The 17,239-nt window shown below is 41.1% G+C and overlaps 1 protein-coding gene across 1 annotated transcript in view; it reads right to left on the bottom strand.

The window, feature by feature from the left end:
• The window catches only part of LRP5 (LDL receptor related protein 5), a 160,958-nt gene that overhangs the window by 7,493 nt on the left and 136,226 nt on the right, over window positions 1–17,239 (bottom strand). Inside the window, exons 16-22 of the mRNA XM_055813999.1 lie at window positions 14,876–15,085; window positions 12,488–12,613; window positions 9,279–9,515; window positions 8,818–8,928; window positions 5,685–5,921; window positions 3,112–3,251; window positions 149–246 (exon numbers count right to left, since the gene is read on the bottom strand). Coding sequence (XP_055669974.1) covers window positions 149–246; window positions 3,112–3,251; window positions 5,685–5,921; window positions 8,818–8,928; window positions 9,279–9,515; window positions 12,488–12,613; window positions 14,876–15,085 — 1,159 coding nt within the window. The remainder of the gene's footprint in view (window positions 1–148; window positions 247–3,111; window positions 3,252–5,684; window positions 5,922–8,817; window positions 8,929–9,278; window positions 9,516–12,487; window positions 12,614–14,875; window positions 15,086–17,239) is intronic.

Below are 17,239 nucleotides of genomic sequence, written 5' to 3'. Positions count from 1 at the left end.
CATAACCCCCATTTGCATGGTCATTTATTAAGAGAGGGAAAGAGTTTTTTTAAACAAGGTAAAGTGGAACAAGAACATTTTGCTTAAGATCCAAAACGAAAGGCCAAATCAATAGAAGATTTGTCAAACCTTCTTATCTGAGCTGTACCTGTAAGATCTCGTGGTTGAAGGAATGTTTGAGGAATAAAACATCTCCGCATTATACAGGGAGCGATCGGTAGCTGGGGAAGGAGGTGGGTTCAAAATCTAGGAAGAACAGGAAAAAGCAGTGCAAAAGTCTGGGTTAATAATACAACTCTAATTATTTTGAAAATATTTACACCTTCAGCTTGTCACTCATCCTTATTTTAGTTTCCTCTCCTTGCCACTTGGGTGGGTTAATATATTTTCAAAGATCACAGAAGTTTATTATGAGACTTTACACTGGGCTTACTTACACTGCAGGCCTTCAAAGCTCTCACAGTACAGGGAATTTTCTTCCTTGCTGCATCTGTTATCACGCTGGAAGGTTGGGGTAAAGCTGGAAATTAGAGCCAGTTTTGCTGAATCTCAGTGCACTTCCTTGGACATAACGACCAATATCAGCCTCAGCAGATGCTAATGGGAAACTGTCTGTTCCAGCCCCTAAACATACTCCCAGTCAACAGTAGGGTCAGGAGGCCAAAGTTCCTTTACTGTAACTAATACAACTCCATGCTTCCCTGAATACTACCTTTTTACTGCTGTTCTGTAAACATGTCACTTTGGCACAGTTCACAATGCAAAGAGCCTAAGAGCTACAAAATTGTTATAGCCTGCCCTAGCCTGTGTGTGCATATACACGGTGGCTGGTAACCCTCGTGCTAGGAAAACAGTTTATTATGCTTCAGAATCCTTTAGGATTCTTCCCCTAGCAGGAAGCAGAACCCCTGACATGGCCGGCAGGATATCGGCCTAAAAACAAGAAGAGCACTTCATCCCTTCCAGCGTGGAAAATTACAGCATTGCCCTTGATGGTAGGGCCTTGCTACTGATGTCAGCATCTTGTACACAGCCTGTCCTGGGCATTCTGCCAAGCCATGGCCTGCCACAGCGACCATGATAGTATCCTTCCTCTGCCCCTGCTCTTCCCTCATAATACTACTGTAAAATCACGGCAGTGGAGATCATTGGTTTGAACTTCACTGCGCAGCGCCTAGCAAAATGATCCTCGGCCACTGAGTTGAGCTCATTAGTACAAACACTAACAAGCCCTGCATTCAGATTCATGTGAGGTGAGACAAGCTTGAATATCACTCATTGCTAGCTGTGGGGAACGGTAAGTAATTGCCCTAAGAGTATCTTCCAGAAATCCTCTTCCTTGGAGGAGCACTGCATGCTGCTTCTGGATTCTCTTCTACTAGCACCCTGAACTGCATCAACACCACTTAACGTTCAGATTAAAATACCAGTGTCAGCCAGGATGCCCGTGGCCAGACTCTCAGGTATAACCGGCCTAACTCCACCAATACCAATTCCTTCCTAGCCTCTATTCACTGGACCATCTCTCAGTACAACTACGTTAAGCAAAACAAAACAAAAAAGGCAACACAACTCCATGCTCAGATCTCTCCTTTTTATTATTAACCTAAAGCTGCATAATGAGCTACCAGGTAGAACTGACCCAAATATTTGGATTAAGCAGTAACTGTCACGTTACTAAGCCCTTGCAACAGCTTTCTTCTAAGAATCCAGCACGTCCTTCGGGAAGGAAAGGCTGGCATCACCCCTGCAGGTTCTGACTGACATAGCCTGGAATGGGAAGTGTGGATGAAGAATTCCCAGATTAGCTTATGCCAGAAGTCCAGCAGAAGAGTTGATCTTTTGGCTGACACAGATACAGAATGGCACAGGCAGATCAGCTCTTGGGCCTCTTTCAAGACTTATTTAAGTAAGGGTTTTTTATATAAATTCAGCTAAGTTTTTTCTGTTCATCCATTTTAGTGTGGCACTGACCCATCAATCAGGTACCAGCATGACATTGTTCAGCGTGTTACAGAGACACCGGTGAAGCACGGGACAAGCTAAATTAGGAGGGCTGCTGAGTTCCAAACATCTGCTAGCTGTGACTAGCTTCCTGATGGCTTCATTGAGAAAGTAATGCGAGGAACAGGTAACCGATTTTACCTTACCAATAGATAAGCCCACAAGCCTCTCTTTTTCATCTTTGTCCTCCTCAAGGGGAGAGAGGGCACATTTGTCACTGGTCAAACACAAATCAAAATGCCCATACGTAGCATAACGGTTTATATGTTAACACAAATGCATATATACCCACACAGTATGTGGTCTCCTGATTAAATACTACAGAAGAATTGCCTCACTAGCCAGCAGATTGACTCTGCAAGCTTGTGTGAACAGAAGAATGAACGTATGTATTGCTCAGAAACACTATGGGAGAAAACTCATATGACAAAATGCTGGCAAACAGTCTCTCCTACATATTCTTAGAGAATCATGGCCATTTTTAGTATACATCTTTGAATTCATGAAGCTCTTGATAAGGGGACTAAAATTCTGTCACTTCCAACAATTAAAGCCAGAAACGAAGCTAAATTACAGCTGAAAAAACCCAAGCAGAGCAACCTCTGCCGGGTACCAATGTTTTCTCCCAGTGCACGCACTTGGTTTTCTGAAATAACAATTGACACTTCATCTAAACAGCAAGCTGAGCTTATTTCTTAGGCGTCTGCATTCCAGTCCTGTCACATCTTGTTTGTCTTTTTATTCCATGTGTGCCTGCAGCATTATGCAGTGCAAAATATCACTGGGCCACTGACATCAGAGTTTACAAAGAACAAAGGAGGTGGCATCTCCAAGGGAGTCAAGACAGAAGAACAGAAGTACCCAGGAACAACCCAGCTGAGTATCACTCTAATAACAAAACATTTTAGACATCATAAAGCATTGTGTAATCTTGATGGACTACAACAAAGTGATTTTGTGATGTGTCCAACTTGGCCTGTATATCATAAACTATTAACACCCAAGACCAACCGTTATTAACACTCTATTCAGTAACATACATTTTCATCTTTCTTTCCTTCAGAACTGGGAGATACTTAACAGAGAGGTGTATTTTCAAGACATTACCTGTGGGTAGAAAGTGGCTTTAGTGCTGGATGAACTACTTGAAGAGGCTCCAGTAACATGGTTTCTGTCATATAAGGGGGCACCACTGCTTCCTCCCATGAGACTCATGGAGCTAATCATGGACTTTCCACAAGAGATGCCTGCAGTGAGACAGAGAGGAAAACAAAGTTACGTAAACCACAATTTTATCTACCAATGCAAAACAGAAAACAAATCCACAGCTTGGCAAACCCGTGCAATGCTACTGCTTGTCACTTTGGGAACAGTGTTTTATGTAAAAACTTCTGGATTACAAGGAGCAACACATTTTGTAAACTTATCTTCTCACCCCCAGACCACCTATTGTCTCACTGCAGCACTGAACTCGCAACCTGCTCTCACAGTCTGCTGAGAAAGGAATCTCCAGAACAGCTGAAACAAACTTTTCACTCAAACTGTTAATTAAGAAATTTTCCAATTAAACAAACTCAGACATTTGCAAAACAAATGTTATATACTGCCCAAGACAAACAAGCTAGAGACCTCAAAAAATTTCATTTCCATCCAAAGAAATTCAATTGCAAGTACACAAACAGCAGCAAAAAAAAATATTCAGTTTTAATGAAAAAAAAAATCACTGCTTAAACTGAAAATCAGCAGAGACAAAGGGAAAGAAACCTAGGTGACAGGAAAAGGGAAGACAACATTCCTCCATCTGTTTTACTCCAATATACACTTAAATCAGACAATACATTTTCAGCTTCTTCCTGTCAGACTATTCAGTGCTAATGGAAAAGTTTAGTTTGGGAAGGTTTCAGAAATTTTTCAGATGCAGGAAACATTCAATACAAGCAGAGTGACTTTATTTGTAATCATCATTCACAACTATTTATCTTTTTTGGAAATGCCACGGTATTAGGAACCTGTGTCTTTTCTTTAGAATTAACATCAATGGTAGTATTTTCAGCTGTTGTAACCTGTCACAGCACTCTGGATTTGAAAAACCAAACAAATACGAATGAGAATCAGAATGACAGCTTAGTTTAACACCTACAGAGGTACAGATGAAACCTACCGATACTTGCTTTAATTACAAAAGCTTTAGTGTGAAGTCCAATTTAAAACACCACTTCAAAGGTTTTACCTGCAATGATTTCATCCTCAAATTTTATTTCCTACCACAAAAACCTCTTGATAACCATGAAAACATAATTTAATCAGGAACAGCTGACCAAAGTCATTAAAGTGCAAGAAAGGCTAAATCTAAGTTGTATCCGGCTGTCTTCAAAGTCATGGCTAGAAGAAAACAACAATGAGCACATCTTAAAAATGTGTTTAATATGAAGAAGTGCCACATCTTTTCATTTGTCTTTAAGTTATCATCTGTCTTATTTTCAGCTGACATGAAAAGCAGACTCCTATCACTCCAAAGTATGAATTTCTTGTATTCTGACCCTGTCCAGCAGGTTTACAGGCAAACATTTACTTTCCAGCTTCCTAAACAATACGAAGAGATATTCTTTCTTCTCAGGGCTTTGTAGTCAAGAATTTGCTATTTCTTCTATGAAAAGTGTATTTTACATTTGTAAAATAATTTGAGGTACATCATTTAAGTGTTTACTTTGATGTCTGTATCAGGTTTCTGGGTTCTTATGTATTAGCTGAATATCCTTTTATGCTTTTATGTGTACTTCAAGTCCTCCTTCAATCTTAGCGTTGGAGCTGCATGCACTTCTCCGGATGGATGCTTTGAGCCCTTTGTGAGGTAGAGAAGTTTGCTGTTTTACAGATGAAGGACTGAGACACAGAGAGAATACTGTGTCCAAAAGCAAACAGGAAAGCTCTCTCAGAGATGGGCTAAACCAAAGGGGATGTTTTCATTACGCTTCAGGCAATGAGCAGCGACTACAAAACCAAAGCCAGACTGCTTGTGTTCTTCCCCATTTGCTGTTCTAACTTTGGTGAGGGAGGTTTATCTCCTGCTTTTCTGTATCATAGTAAACTAAGCTGCTTCACTTCTGCTTCCTTCCACTGTGGAAAAACCTGTCCTGAGCGGACAGGAGAAAACTGTCTAAAGACCTTTGATGGATAGGACAGACACAAGGACACCTGAGTACAAGACACAGAGCAGCTCAGCAGAGCTCTCACTAGAATGCTGAGTGGCACATGCTTTCTGAGTTTCCAATACTGCACGTGGTTCACTACTCTTCATAGTATTTTGCAGGCCTTAGGTAAGAAGTACTGTTCAAAACCCAGGCTTTATTACATACACCAGAAGTAACCTATTTAAAGACCATGCTTTCACTGGCAAAATACTGTAGATTTTCTATCAGAAAGATAGATATCTATGCAGATGCAGCCTAGCACAAAAACCACTTTTGAAAATCTGGCAAGATGCCTAATGGAATGTAGCTAATAGTTTTTGCATATTTGATCCAAAATGACAGATTTATACCAAAACCACTGAGCAGATCAACACCATCTAATTTCTGCTCTTTGAAAACTCCGCATCCAGCACTCTTAATAACCTGTAAAACTCCAAATCCAGGCAATGTAACGGTACCGATTAGACGCAAGGTCCTTATCGTCCTTACCAGTAAAAGTGCCGTGTTGAGAACTTCCCGGAGCAATAAAATTAAGAGGGACATGAGGGGTGCCACTGACATACTCATGTGGAAAAGGACTATTGGGCCCGGCATAGCGCTGGCACACCACTCGCTGGCAAACAAAGTACATTCCTCCCATGACAAAAAGGGACAGTATTATACCAATGACAGGACCGATGGCACTACTGTGTGGCTGTGACTCATCTGAGGCTGGCTTTGTTTTTTCTGGAAAGAGAGGAGAAAAAATAAAGAACGTCATTAAATGTGGGGCAGTATGTATGTTGCTGTGCTAGAGCTCATGCAGCGGGACAGTCAGCTCATCATCATCCACAGTTTTGAAAGTATCTGCATCAAACTCAGGCATCTATAACTCCATATAGTCTGATTCTATGCACAAAACTTCATACCTCCTCTTTCCCCCATCAAGCAGCATTACCAAGGATCTGTCTGTCTAGCAATTCATCTTGTAACAGGATTACTGATCATCTTTATGTAACAACGGTCTGGAAAGTTTTACTTTTCTTCCCTCCCAAAGTCTACGGGTTAAGTATATAGGACACTTATAAACACAAAGTCCTTAATCAGAGAGGAATCTGCTCTCTCACAAGCCATTTGGGCTAGCAATAACATCAAGAAATTGGAAGATTTTACTAAGATCGTATTAAACAGTGGATGTCTTCCCAGCTAATATAGGCCTTAAAATAGAACACTTCTCCTTCCTAAAATATGAGTTGCTTTCTAAAAATAAATCCTTACAAATTGAAAGGAAGACAATCCAGAATATATCAAATACTTTATTTCTTATTTATTTTCCTCCTATATAGCCCAATGTTAAATAATAACAGGTGCTGCAGTATTTGAGACAAGCTACGTATCGTACCTCCCCCTGATTATGGGTAACACATTCAAAATTCTTGCCAAATAAACCCAACACCTCTATGGCTTTTGCCTATGTGACATTCCTCAGTGAAAATGACTGATTTTTTCCATGTGATTCACACAACATTTATAATTTTACTTTTTTACATACACAAACATATGTGTTCATAAAGCGAAAAAAAAAAAAAAAGTAAACTTGGCCAAAGCCAATTTTACACAGTCAGACCTCTTCCCCCCTTAATGAAGTTGTAGGAAGTGAAATGGTTCATGTAAGATTCAAGCCTTCACTTCATAGAATTTTTCTCCAGTGGTTCTGATTTCATTCCCTTCAGTGGAAGGGAATGAAAAACAACTGAAATTTGAGAAGATAAAGGAAATACAAAGATCTACCAATAAACTCTTAACAGTTCAGCATCAAGAATCCATTTTTGTCTTTATCAAATTTTTTATCATCTTTAGTTTTTATCTGATTTTCACACTTATTAGTGCATGACAGCTTTTATGTCAGCTAAGGCCCTAACTTTCAAACAGTCAGATTAGTTCTGATACGATACTGGAAAAAAGCAAAGCCAAAGTTAAAACGTTTCCAAATTAGGTAATTTTAAACACACAATTCTCATTTTGGTTAAACCTAGCTTCTTTTGAATGCAAGATCCTTATCTAGAAGGTAGCAATCATTTTTATTCCCTACTTGAGTTCTTTCCCTCAGTCAAGCAAGAAACCACAGAAATCTCTGCTCCACAAAGAGACTCCAGAGGAGACAGTCTTATGTCTACATAAAGACACATTTAAATCAGTTAAGACCTAATTGCAGGACTGGACCCAAAGTGCAAACAGAAAACAGCTGCATTAACTTGGCAGCACCAAAATTTGCCAAATGCACAAAGAAAATAAAATAGGAAAATGGAAGAAGTGGCTCTGCATTATCCAGGGAATTGGAGGAACTGGGTGAGAGCTGAGAGATAAACGGAAGATGCGGGAGAACCATGAGAAGCACATTCAGTCTGAAACCTACAACAGGATTGCTAACAGTCTTTGTTGCCATTCTTTTAGCCTTTTCTTCCATTCACCACTTGGGCTCCTCTCACCACTCTTACTCATGAAATACACTTTTCCTTGCTGTACCCCCATGAGGACGGAAGGAAGAAACAAGGTTAACCTGACCAGACCTTGTGCCCCCGTCTCTCACTCCAGCAATGGCACAGCTTCTGACAACTGGTGCTTCAAAACCTGACAAGACTTGTAAGATATTAAACCCCTCACAATTAGCCAAGATCCTGTAGGCAACGTTATTAAGCAAAGTGCAGCATTTCTCTACACCAACCCAACACAAGGTATTTTTTCCCCAATGAATTACCAACAGATCAGCACATCTCATTGCTTTTGTTCTAAAATGCTGTTTTCCAATTATTTTGCTAAACCACTTGTGAGTTACTAAATGCTCCCTTTATCTACCCCGTTGCCTGAAAACTTCATGTACTAGTCATCCTGATGGTGCAAAAAGAGGGAAATTGCAAGCAGAGCACGAGTGAGTGAATTTTATTGTCCCCTTTGGACTGCAAAACGACAGACCCCACTAAGGACCAACAGAGCAACTGCCACCAGCATGCCTGTAATCCGCATATACCTCCTGCCGTGAGAATTCAAAGTAACATTTTGCCCAGAAAAATCAAGGTCTTTCCTTATATTCCTTTCGTAACTGCACTTTAGGAGACCAGCTTGTGGTCTCTTGTGGACACTTGCTCATTGCATGCTAGTTCCTCCACATAATTACCCTCCAGCTTGATCCTCTAATTGCAGTGGATAGGGCCGTGCATTTTTAAAAGCCACCCCAAGCTTAGCAGCAGCTCTGCAAGTTCCAAGGTACTGAGCATAGCAGAATTGGGTCCCCCTGGGCATACAGATCTGGAGCCCACCTAAACAAGGCAGTCTTGTATCCCACACAGCATTTTAGAACTAGCTTGAAGTAACACTGGGAATTCAGCTCATCTTCACCACTGCTGCTCCTGCAGTACCTGCAATGGCAGCGCTGCAGATTTGCTACACCATGCTGCAAGCTCGTGCTCTTTTGCTGCACACACCAATGGAAGAGCATGACTGCATCTAGCAGCCAAATACACCTGCGAGAGATTCACTGGGCTTCCCTGAAAGAGTATTACTATGCAAAGACTGGGGCTCCGCAGAGGGACACGGGACATTACGCCTGAGCACAGCACTTGCATCTCAAGGAAAGGCATCTCACCACACATAAGCTCATCGGAACCGTCAATGCAATCCGGAAAGGAGTCACACTGTTGCTTCAGGAGGATGCACTGGCCGCTTGCACATCGGAATTGATTGGGCAGACAAATTGCTGCACAGAAAGAAAGAAAAGATTGAGTACTGCTTGCGTGGGAGCATTCGAGCATCTTAAGAAAACCAAAAGAAGTGAGAGATGAAGCCACAGTGCATTTTATATTATGACTAGATAGGCACCAGAACACCTGCTTGGCTGCTGTGGGTAAAGCGCAAGCCTGCGTTCCTCTGATTCTTCCTTCTTGTTGTTATACATCCTACTCAGCTTAGTTAGGCTTATGGTTAAGGCTGTTCTTCCCCATTTGGAACTAAAAATCATATATCTATATCTACAGTTATCTCAAGAACAGTTAGAATCCCAAATGGATGCTTATGTTAGAACCAGGAGTTCAGGAAAATTAATCTTACTATCACAATCTGCTTCATCTGATTTATCTTGGCAGTCAATTTCTCCATTACATCGCAAGTGTGCATCGATACACTGCCCTTTCTCACACTGGAACTGGGATGCAGAGCATATGGGGCAACTATCTTCATCACTCTGGTCATCACACTCTGGAAATCCGTCACATCGCCATGCCATTGGGATACAGTCAATCTCTCCAGTTGCACAAGTAAACTGGTCTGGGGAACAAGTTGGAGGTTCTGGAGAAAGAGAAAACAAATCAGATCCGTATATTCAATTTTAGCTCTTACAACAGAGTAAAAATGTGACCGACTTTTTCAAGAAAAACACATTTATGTCTGGACTAAAGTTCTTCTGTGACTTAAGATTCTAGCAAAGAGGAAAACATGATTTTGCATAGGGAATGGGATTTTGCCAACTTCGTAACAAAACCTGGATGCATGCTGACTGAAGAAGCTTGCTCCAGCAGGAGAGCACTGAACTAAGGCCAGGAATTACAAATACTTCGGCTCTAACATCCACCTTTTGGAAGACACTGTCATACACATAAATTAAAATGCATACTCAATTTCTGATTGCAAACCACATTCTTCACAATTCTAATCCCTGCAGTCACATTAGCCTGGAACAATACTTCCTAAAATAACCTGGTACATTTTAATTGGCAATGAATACACCTAAAACATACAGCATCTGCTTCTATGATATCTGATTTTCTGTTTTTCCAGTGGTTTCTCCACAAAGGAATTTCCAAGTCAGATATGAATTGAAAAATATGAATAGAGAAGAAATATCTCTAAAGGCCTGTTAAACATTAAGCTAAGCCCTCCTGCTGGGAAGTCTCCGGGCTGCAGGTCAGCGGCGGTTCGGAGCAGTCTGAGGAGCACTGCCGGCCTGCCCTGAGCTGACACTGTCACTGTGGGCAGAGACGGAACACTGCACCTTGTGCGTTTCTGTGTTTGTTCTACCTAAGAAAGCTGGGACTTCCTTCAAATTTGACTTTTTGTGGACCCCAAGATCCTGGCATCAATCCATCCCACATCCATACTGTGGCGCAAATTGCAGTTACACACTGATAGCGTTAAGCAGCTACAACCTCAAGTGGAGATGCAACAATTACGCTGTAGTAAGCCATCCATAGCTGCTTTCTTCAGAATGTCAAAAGACAAAGACAATCCAGATCAAGAATCTATTAAAAAAAATGCTTTTAATTCTTACACATAGCAGATTAGCGCACAGTTTTTCACCATTAGTATCAAAGAAAGAGTCAACATCTAAGTCCCTTCAGTTGCTATCAGTAGCAGTTATGTTTGAAATGAGGGGGCCATCCCAAAATACCGCTGCAGCAAACGGATACATTTCCACTGATTTCGAAAGTTGATGGGTCAAATCCCTGTAAGGTAATTCTATCGGTTTACAGAAGCAGACATGAGTCCCCACAGCTGCTGTTGCCAGCTAATGCCCTAAGTAGATGCTTTACCACCTGGATTAACAGAGTACCACGTGTGTATGACCGCAGCACCCTGTCTACGAGCACAATATTGAGCAAGCTGGAGGTGTGCTCTGGGTAGTAACACTCCTCTGGAAATCCAGTGAGCTTTTATTAATGTTCAGGCTCAGGAGTGGACTTCACAACCCAGCATAAGGAAAACTGCTCAGTTGTAATGAATGACACAACTTTTGTGCGAGTATTCTTCTCCTGAAGGTGGTGTTACAGATCCTAGAGCTATGCAAATACATGCAAACCATTTTTAAGTACTGCTGTCCTTCCTTCCTTAAGGAGAAGTGTTCAAGAATGTGACTCAAATATAATCAAGAGCTTGACAAACAAAATGCAAATAAAAATCTAAATGCATTTGATTTTTTAAAACTTAACAATTTTTAACTTTCTGATTTATGATTATTTGGTGTAGCAATATAAGAATTACAAATGTAGCCAGTGACCTGACAGCTGTAGGTTAAGATAAGGACGCTAGATACACATACTAAGACAATTTTTGAATTAAATTTTGATACAAGTGTGCTGTTGAGATAATTCAACAGACAGAATACTACTACTGCATTTAGAACCTCATTTAATCTTGCATTATGGTTGCACTTGGCAGGCAGAAGTTTGCATTTTAAAACTTGTCAAGAGCATTCATAAGGGTACACAGACAAATGTTCTCCAGCCAAAACAGCTATTAATCTATTTTGAAGCAGGCTATTGGCAGCTACTATGGCAGACAAAATAGGTTAAAAAGTTGTTGCAAGCTTAGTGAAGGATTAGAATAAAAAAAACCCCAGACACTGAAATGGAGGCCCCTTAATTTTTAGATTTATAGCTAAAGATAACAAAGGAGTGAGACATAAGAATCTCTTGTTGGCCACGTTGTGCAACAACAGTGCAGCAAGAAATATAAGTAGATTCATTTCCCCCCCCCCGCAGATGTAACCACCACTACTCTAAAACCACATAGCGTGTTGTGGTCATGGGAAAGAAAACAGTTTATAATGGCAATGACTGTCCCATGGGAGGTCAAAGTTCAGCCAGAAAATGAAACCCACAGCAAAATGAATACATAAAAGGAAGTCAAGAGGACCAACAGAGCCAAATGATTTAAGATATGATGCCTTCCAAAAAGAAACAATGGGGTTTTGTTTTGTTTGTAACCTCCTCTGCAAGTGTAATGTAACAATTTTCAAAAATCGTAGGATTGTAAAAGGGAAGTCTAAAGGAAAAGTCTACCATGTGGAAAAAGGAGAGCTACCTCAATTAAAAATGATTGCAATGGAGCTTTTGGCCTACATTCCCTACCCAGGCAGTCCAGTGTTTCACATTATGAGGCCAAATTCATCTGAAAGACTGGAGTATCACACTGTGGAAATCATACGCACAATTTCTGCTGCTAGGTCATCACGGGTTGATTCACCATCATCTTACAAGCATTTGTTTAAAGCTGTCACATCATACAATTACAAAAATCTCAGTAGAAGATGCAAGTATTTTAAGGTCAAACAAAAATATTTGGCTTGCAATGAAAGGTCACATATGTCCAGAAACTGAAGCAGAAAACAGCTGGTAGAAGAAGCAAAGGTCAATTTAACACATGATGCAACACACCATGTGTAGGAAAACACTGTGTAAATCCACATTTTGCCTTGGAATGCAACCTTGACCCCCATCTTTTTTGATGTAACCTGCCGAGCAGTACTGTTAAACAGAACTCACCTCCGCATGTTAAGAGGTTCTGTAGAAGCACAAGGTGCTCGGGGCATGAACACCTTGGAGTCCCATCCCCTTTGGCAATGCAGATATGTGAACACCCACCATTGTCACGGGAGCATGGATGCACAGCTGGAGAAACACAGGAGAAAGAATATTCAACAGCATAAAAGAAATCATAACTACCCCTAGCTAAGGCAAACTCACAAAACCACACTCACAAACCATTTCTGTTCGAGTAACCAGGATTTCGCTACGAACTAACTGGAAGATAAATGTAGGATCTTTCAGTTCAGTGCTCAAAAGCTGATTCACTATTTCATGAGGAATATATTTCTCTCAGTCACAGTGATATGGAGACCTTTAAAGGAGTTCTAAAAAGAATTTGAGACCTCAGGTGAGGAGGGATGAGAAGACAGATTGGAGAAGGTTGCATGTACAGCGGTACCTAGACATCTCAACTACATTTCTAGGGTAGCCAGGCATGAAGAATTAACACGTCACTGCAGAATGCCAGCCCCCCAAACCCTCAGGAATTCTCCTTCAACCTTAAAGAGCTTGTAATATCTAGTCCCTCCACTTCACTGTTCTCACAAGAATATATAATATTATATCATAATATATGATATATAAGCACGCACAATTGATTTACTTATTTTTTTTAAGATAGGAAGCTACATTGATGTGTTCCCAAATTAGTTACCCAGAAGCACTGAATACCTGAGAGCTCCTAATAGAATCACTCTAAATGCATATTAGGTGGGTAAGAAACAGGTGCAGAGAAGTGAGGTCACTGTGAGGACCCCAGCCCAGAGTCAGAACAGACCCAGTCTCCTGCCTGCTCGTTCAAGCTGACAGCTGAGCACTTGCTGGAGCAATCTGTGGGGCTATAGCCCGTGATATTTGTGATGCTGCTGAACAATTCTTTACTACTGGTAAAGACCAAGAATGTCATCAGGAAAGAAACGGTATGGATGTCATAGTTTCTGTGCCAAAGTTGTTCTCGATCTGACCAGGCTTCTCAGCAACCTGCTTCCACCTTTAACAAATTAATTAACTTAATACAGTGTTGGACACGCTACTGTTTGAGGCGTGGGTTGCTAGCAGAAAAAGTGCATGCATGTATACTTGTGCGGGCATGCACAGATGTACATATGTATTTTTACTCCCCCGTTGTAACAGAAGTCACCTATGTAGGACAGTTTTCAGCTGCAAAAGGTGGTTCCTTTCAGCATGACTTAAAAGAAACAGTACTCTTGCCATAAAAAAAAAAATAATTTTAAAGCACAGATGAGATATAATCTCTTTTTTTAACAGTGCTAAGAATTAAAGACAAAATTATTTTTGCATTGTTCAGTATTACCTTTGAAACACACTAAAAATACAAGAAATGGCAGAGAAGAAGAAAAACTGGGTATTGCGAAAGAAAAAAGAACATCTGGATGAGGATCAGCACATAGAATCTACTACAGTTTAAATACTTCTGCTACCTTATTTTAAACAGCTTGCCCACATATGCAAGTTTGAAAATACTCTCCGCTATCACAGAAACTAATGTACAGGGCACAGAGGGTTGTGGAGTATTTTTTTGTGAAAATGAAAGCATTTTACACAAATGTACCCTCCCTATAGAAGACAACTCATCACAGGCAACAAAGTTTAGAGAGGCCACTGTCATCAGCCCTCTGTTTCCCACCTCTTCTTTGTGCTTTTACGTTCTTTTATATTCTTGTTGAGCAGGAGGAGCTGTAGTGTTGTCACTTTGAGGAGTGACTACTTTTAAGAGTTTTTTGCACTCTCCCTCAGACTACACTTGGGCCACCAATTCAGAAAAAACAGGTCCTGTATGCATGACCCCTTTCAGAAGGCAGCACCTAAAATGGGTCCACCTCTGATGGGAGAGAAATTCCACATCCACAATAATTCACTGTAGGAGCTTCCTGCCCATTCTCCCTGGAGACTTTTACATCATTGACTGTGCTGAGGCAAACCAGTCATGCTTCACACTGGGGTTTCAGACCTGGAGAAGAGGTAAGTACAATCCTTTTCATTCTTTTTAAAGGTTTTTCCAAGTCTTATTACTGGGCTGTACTTAAAAATTAACCACCATAATAATAAGTAGCTTTTACAGCAAATTCAGTATCACGTGAGCTTGAACAAAGCAGGTAACTAAGTGCCACAAAATCACATGTTCTAGCTCTGCAGAAATACTCCTCGACAAGAACAAGGAACTTGTTTCTCCTCCTCTTCTAGTATCCCGACTGGCCAAGCTGGAAGTACTCCATGGCTTACTTGAAGCCCACTAGGCAATGTTATTACACTATTTAGCTGGTTGAGGACTTTGAGAGACAGTGGCCAAAATCGAGAGACATCACATTATCCAAAGAAACTCACAGAATTCCTCCATATCAAGCTCTTCCACAGCATGAATGCCTGTCAGGTGAGCAATGCGGCCTTGAATTCTAGTCCTTTTGTACCCGTTCATTTTCTCCACTCTCTCAATCATCTGCTGCTGACGATCAATCCAGTACAAGTGATTCCCCAGCACAGTGAGTCCCATCGGCTGAAGGATGTTGGAGTCCTCCAGGGTCACACGGTTAGCACCTGAGATCAAAAAAAACCAGAACAGTTTCACGTCGGTCGACTTTTAACTCATTTCTTAAAAAAAGAAACCCAACCAAACCCAAACCAAACCCAACCCTGAACATAGTTAGCTGTAAGGTCACTGGCTTTATTTGTCGATGCAGACCAAGGCTCTGCTGGTTCAGCCTCATCTCAGGTAAATGCAGCCAGCTGCCATGTCACAAAGGCAAGCAAACACAGTATGGCACACAGCCCCCCCCCCCCCCCCCCCCCCACACACACACACACTGGCCAGCCAGCCAGCCGTGATCAGCCTCGAGCTGACACCCGCTGTTACGTGTAACTGCGTCCAGTCCCAAAAAACCCGTGTCACCCACAGAGACTCAGCTCTTTGCGCCAGATTTTTTACAACACATTCATACACCGAGCAGTACATTTTGTTGGAATCTACAAGCTAGAGTGAAATACAACCAATTAGCTCCACTGTCATTACTCAAATAAAACATTCAACATGCAAAGCAAGAGGCAAGTACACAAACCCTTTCATATGCTACAGCACAACCACCGAGACATGATCACAAAACAAAAGCTCGTATTTTAACAGCTTCACATTTTCTTCACCTTCTCTTTTTTCTTCAGTAACCAACCAGAAAACCCAAACTCCAAGCAAATCAGTACGCTCTTAAACAGAAACACTACCCAACGGTCAGGTTTCCTGCTCTACATAAATGTGTACAAATCTGCTCTCAGCCAACGTGTAAAAATCAGGTTAAGAAAAATTGCATTTATGACTGCTTTTAACTTTAATCACTTGCAGTCTTCTACTGTGCACTACCGTACACTTAGTGGCATTTAATTGTTGCTTGTTATGCCTGTCTACGGTGTACAAGAGATTCAAATTATTCTATTAAGAAACCATTTTGAGCCTGTGTATGCCTATGTATACTGGATATATTTGATTTTAAGAATGAGAGATCAAACTAAATTCATAACTTGGTGCTTCTGCTCTCTTATGTCATTTTGGAATAAAGACCTTATGTCTGCTTGCATTTAAAAAACTTAAGTTTTGACTATCTACACAAAATTAATTATAGAATCTGAGTACCTTATAAAAATGCTATGAGCGCTGAATTCAACTAATTTGCCGCATAAATTATGTAGAGCTCAGCCAAGCATAAGAATGTAACATTTATTTCAATAACAGATTCTATTAGTTTTGCACATAAGATCACCACCTGCAACGACTCTTGCTTGACTGTTATGACAACCAGCATGCATTCAAATCAAATTGAGTTGTAGAGAGATCCGAAATTCTTGGACTTACAATTGGGTTTTAGTTCTTTAGCCCTGAGTTTCTTTTTGTTTCCAAACCAATGAGGAAGACGTCTTTGTTTCATTCCATTTTCGGAAGAAACACGCATGAACTGTATGTGACAGTACAGTCCTGGCTGTAATCTGATGTGTCTATTATTGGACACGCTTCCAAGGTACCGCTGGATTTTACTCTTGCGAAGAGCAACAGAACAGAATAGAGGCTCCTACACGGATTTCACTACGTGGGCACTAAACCTGGCCCTCAGTACTACTCCAGCAGCGCAGTTCCTGAGATGCTCTCTGTCTTCTCCTAAACAGGTCTTAACATTTCGAAACACCAGGAAACATTTTGACATAAGGTTCTCGGTGAACAAAGCACAGGGCGCTTTGGTCATTTGCCCGGCAACCTGCTGAGAACCTTGAGCTCTTAATAACTTCAGTGTCATCGCATTTTCAAAGACGACTGTTCTTTTGCCAGACTAAGCCTCACATTTTGACCCAAAAGCACAGTTTTCAGCTGCATTCAAGATACCACAAGAATACGAAAGCCTCATTTCAACTCGGTATCAAGAAAGCTCCTTCTGCTTTCATTATGTTTTTTAAGTGCTACGTTGCTCATCCATTTAGAAATAAAAGGTAAACTGGTTTCCCGAAGGATATCCTGAAGGCATTCTGAAATCGGGAATACCTGAAGTGTCGGGGGACACTCACAAGTGAGCAGTCCTGCTAGAATCCTAGCCTGTTTGAGCAGCCTCCCAAATCCAGGCCTAAACCAGGCTCCAGGTAATGGGTGCTGGGGGTGTACATCAAGCATCATCTTTCCTCCCCCCCCTTCATCTGCAAAAAGCTGAACATTGGTGA

Source organism: Falco peregrinus, chromosome 9 (genome assembly GCF_023634155.1).
Source record: "Falco peregrinus isolate bFalPer1 chromosome 9, bFalPer1.pri, whole genome shotgun sequence".
In the NCBI taxonomy this organism is placed as follows: Eukaryota; Metazoa; Chordata; class Aves; order Falconiformes; family Falconidae; genus Falco; species Falco peregrinus.
This window is presented reverse-complemented; position numbering and strand designations above follow the sequence as displayed.